General features: G+C 41.0%; 1 protein-coding gene across 1 annotated transcript in view; it reads right to left on the reverse strand.

Moving 5' to 3' along the window:
* LOC307270663 (lymphocyte cytosolic protein 2-like) overlaps positions 1–5,000 on the reverse strand; it is a 25,983-nt gene that overhangs the window by 17,761 nt on the left and 3,222 nt on the right. The window contains exon 3 of the mRNA XM_080054547.1: positions 3,029–3,075. Coding sequence (XP_079910673.1) covers positions 3,029–3,075 — 47 coding nt within the window. The remainder of the gene's footprint in view (positions 1–3,028; positions 3,076–5,000) is intronic.

A 5,000-nucleotide genomic window follows, 5' to 3' on the forward strand; every position in this document is an offset into this window, starting at 1 on the left:
CTTGCCCAGGGACACTTCGACATGTGGCGGGGAGACGGGGGATCGAACCTCCGACCCTGCACTCCAGAGGCGAACGCCCTACCCACTTCGCCACTGCCGCCCCAAAGAGAAGGAGAATGATTTGTAGGCGTGGCTAGTATCTACGTCATGACCAAATTTAACGACGATGTAAACAACACCCAGATTTGACAACTTAATCTTCTCAAAAAAATTACAAGCAGTGTCATTTTGTCCCCCAGCGGTGTTAATACAACACCAACACTCTATATTTAACACCAACACCCACCATTTAACACCGACGTATTTGCTGTGTAGGATGAACCGATTTCAATTTTTTTTGCACATTTATACTTCATAGGATCTCAGAATTCAATACACCTTCATGTTCCCACCGGTGAAGTAGGACTTTAAGGTGAAGTAGGTCTTTAAGGTGAAGTAGGTCTTTAAGGTGAAGTAGGTCTTTAAGGTGAAGTAGGTCTTTAAGGTGAAGTAGGCCTTTAAGTTTCATGATGAAATCTAGAAGTTAAGATTCCCATTAAAAGACTGGCTTCTCGTCAGAATGAGAAATGTTCTAGTGACAACAACATTCTAAACTAAGACATGCTTTGGTAGATTACAGTTTTTCTCAGTTGCTTTGGTGCTTTTTTCAGATCAGAATGAAAATTCTCTCTCTGTCCGTCCCTATCTCTCTCTCCCTCTCTCTCCCTCCCTCCCTCTCTCTCTCTCTCTCCCTCTCTCTCTCTCTCTCTCTCCCTCCCTCTCTCTCTCTCTCTCGCTCTCTTTCTCTCTCCCTCCCTCTCTCTCTCTGTGTCTCTCTCCCTCCCTCTCTCTCTCTCCCTCCCTCCCTCTCTCTCTCTCTCTCTCTCTCTCTCTCTCTCTCTCTCTCTCTCTCCTCTCTCACACAGACAGTATTTGATGCTCGTTCGCCCGGGAATCCCCAGTCAGTGTGTGTGCTCTCCGTGTGGAAACATCTGCAGCAGGAATGGAGGAAGAGTCAAAGGTAAAAGCTTTCTCATCAGTTAGTCATTGTGTCAATGTTCATCTGCAGTGAGTTAACCATAGACAATGTATTACAGTTCTTCTCAGTTGCTTTGGTGCTTTTCTCATGTCAGAATGAAAATTCTCATAACTATTAGTTCAACCTCCGCAACATTTAGTCATTTGAGCACATCATAGTAGCAATTTCTCCTTCCTCTGAACAAATTGCAAATGCTTTTGGACATGTATCAGTTGCTTTCATACAATTCTCTGCTGTTTTATAACATTGTCATTTGCTTATGTCATGTCAGTCAAAATGAACTATACTTATGGATGCTGAATAGTCGTTCCCAATAAAACTAATAGTCTTCATTTCATTGCTTGAGTCATAACATACAAAATTGTTGAACTAGTTATCAAATTCTGTCAAACAAATGGTATACCTTTTCTTTATCATAGATACTTTCCTCGCTGCATTGCAAGGGATAATATCCGTTGTGATGTAGATGAAAATATGTGGCCAGACAGACAGGAACGTCTGGATGTGCCAGAATGATTTACCTATATATGTTCAGTTACAATATGTCCTGTTATATTGTTCACATTTGTGCACAGCTCTACCAAAAGGGTGTTTTTTATGTTTGTTCTAAATAAGTGACTGAAGTTGTCACTACTTCAGCCACAATTTAGTTTTTTGTCACTTGTCTGTTCCCATATTAACTCTCTTGTCATTTCAGACCCGGCCACTCCCCCCTGCTCTGCACTCCCTGCTGATTACTTCCACCTGGCCTAACCACACTCACCTGCTCCCCATCAGCTATTAGCCCCACAGTATATATACCGGTTCATTCCCTCAGTTCCCTGCCAGATTGTCTTTGTGTTACATTGCTCTCCAGCCCATTCTGAATTCCTGCCTGTTTACCTGCCCGCCTATTCGTGTTTTGACCCAGCCTTTTGGATTTTGGATTTCCCTTTGCCTGCCCCTCTTGGACTTGTTGCCTCGCTACCACCTGGTTTGATTTCTCATTAAACTTTGTTGCTATACCTGAACTGCTTGTTGTCGTGCTATTGGGTTCTGGCCTGCCATTTTGGTACAATCCTGACAGAAGTGTATTTTTCTTTTGCACAATGCTGTAGAATTGCAAAGAGCATATACAGTAAAAATGTGAAACATACGTATTCAGTGTCTTGTACTCACTTACTCCCCTAACTACAACAATGTGTAACTTTACTGTAGTTTTCAAATGGCTGTACAAGTAGTGTATAGTGCTGCCTTGAGCATTTTCAGGTAGTGTCACCGAGTTCTGACCTTTTTTTTGCATTGGAAACCACTGAGAGAATAAACTGTCATAATGAAGACATGACAAAGCCATTTGACTATCTTGTTCATAAACGATGGTGTCAAGACATCTCATTTTGATGACACTGGCAGTTTCATTGACATAAATACTTGCTTTTGAGGAATAGACTATCCATTTTGAGCAAGTGACGTACTTTTGCAGGTTATCCACTAGGTTTTGCAGTATGCACTAATTGTTTTGAGAAATGCACTAACTGCTGTGCACATGTTAATAGTGATGTGAGAAAAGCACCAAAGCCACTGAGAAAAACTGTAAAGCTGCTCAGAGGAACTTTCAGTGTGTGTTAGTTCTAGCGCCCCCCTTTGGACAAAAGCGGTAGTGTTTTTACTACGCCAGCTGTTGTTCCTGGGTGAGCGTATACCCATGACAAAGGCATTAAGAAAAACTATATACAAATAGCATTCTTTGCACTGATGGTCTCGTTTGCTGTTACATGTCATTTATTATAATCATCAGAGGAAAAATGAGACTGTTTCAGAAATATTTAAAAGTTCCTCGTAGAGACTTTGATGATTAAAACTGGGAGATACTTACGGAGCGTGAATGAGTGAGTGAGATGGATGACAGACAGACAGACAGACAGACAGACAGAGAGACAGACAGACAGACAGAGAGACACACAGACAGATAGACAGACAGACAGACAGACAGACAGACAGACAGACAGAGAAAAACTGGGAGATACTTACGGAGCGTGGATCATGGGGAATTTCTGCAGGTCGTTGTCCGTCAAATTCTGCAAAAAAAACACAAAACAAAAATAAACAACAACAATAAACTAATAAGTTCTAGAATCTTAACGCATCACAAGGGGAGCATTCCATTCTATGGCGGACATATTGATTTCATAAAGGAGTAGGATTAAATAAATTCATACTTTTTCCAGGCATATCAATTAAATATATGTGTAATTTGTTAATTTTTTTGTAATTATAATTTCGTTAGCCTCATAGCATAATTGCCCAAATATTATTTACTCTACTCTACTTTTACTCTATATCTACTCTATTCTACTCTACTCTACTCTACATCTACTTTACCCTACTCTATAATCCTTAAAATATGACTTAGGCGATTATGCTGTTAGGCTAAAGGCCAGGACACACCAGCCCGATAATCGCCGTCGTCAAAAAAAAAGACGAATCTGTTTGGTGTGTGCCGTGACGTCGGCCGACGTAGAGGTCGTCGGGCTTGTTTTGAGCCTGTCGGCCGCCGATTGAGCATGTTCAATTGGCGGCCGACCGTCTTTCATTTGGAGCAATTTGATTGGTGGAGGGCTAGCGAATCAGTGAAGCCCGGAAGTGAGACGGGTAGCACAAACAGCTAACAACAGCTAGCCATCGTTTTAATGTGTTTGTTCGTTTCGTTTTGAGAGTACTCACATGCATCAACCCTTGTTGACTGCTCGACACCATGCTCGACACTCTCTGCTAAAAATTGTGCTCTTATGGTCCATAAATATAAATACGTATTTCTATCTATGTTTATGCTCTAGAGAGATGTCCAATCATTTCCGGCTTTCGTATTTTTTCGGGCCACAATACAGATTAGCGCCGCCTGCTGTTGTGGAGACATTACGTCCCGCGAGCGTACGGAAAATAAACAGTCGTCTCGGTGTGTTCTTTGGCCGCAACGGGAAGACTGGAGCTTCCTGAAACGGCCGACTCCATTTTTTGCGTAGTCGGAACATGTCGGACTGGTGTGTCCTGGCCTTTATGAAAAGTAGATGTGGAGTAGAGTAGAGTAGAATAGAGTAGGCAAGGCAAGGCAAGGCAAGTTTATTTATATAGCACAATTCAGACACAAGGCCACTCAAAGTGCTTTACAGGGGCAAGATTAGAATACATAAAACACATTATAAAACATTTAAAAGCGATTAAAAGAAGCAAATAAAAAAATAAAAAAATAAAAAAAAAAAAAAAACATGAAAACTGGATTTAATAAAAGAAGCAAATAGAATGAAAATTGCAGGTTAAAATGGAAACAAAAAAGTCTTCAGACTCGATTTAAAAGAACTGAGAGTTGCAGCACACCTCAAGTTCTCTGGGAGTTTGTTCCAGATTGTTGGTGCATAAAAACTAAAAGCTGCTTCTCCTCGTTTAGTCCTAACTCTAGGGACTGTAAGTAGACCTGTCCCAGACGACCTAAGGGCTCTGGACGGTTCATAACTTATCAGCATATCAGTAATGTATTTTGGCCCTAAACCATTTAGTGCTTTATAAACCAACATCAGTATTTTGAAATCAATTCTTTGAGTGACTGGAAGCCAGTGTAAAGACCTCAGAACTGGGGTAATGTGATCCACTTTTTTGGTCCTAGTGAGGACTCGAGCAGCAGCGTTCTGAATTAGCTGAAGCTGTCTGATAGATTTTTTTGGAAGGCCAGCAAGGACACTGTTACAGTAGTGAAGTCTACTAAAGATAAATGCATGGACAAGTTTTTCTAAGTCTTGCTGAGACATAAGCCCTTTAATTCTTGATATGTTTTTTAGGTGGTAGTAGGCTGATTTATTAATTGATTTTATGTGTTTCTTGAAATTCAAGTCGGAGTCTACAACAACACCAAGATTTCTGGCTTGGGGTGTGGCTTCTAACATAACGGATGTAAGCTGTGCGCTGACTTTTAATTGTTCATCTTTGGCACCAAAGACAATTACTTCAG

The sequence above is a fragment of the Ammodytes marinus genome (genome assembly GCF_949987685.1).
Source record: "Ammodytes marinus genome assembly, contig: scaffold_188, whole genome shotgun sequence".
Lineage (NCBI taxonomy): Eukaryota > Metazoa > Chordata > Actinopteri > Uranoscopiformes > Ammodytidae > Ammodytes > Ammodytes marinus.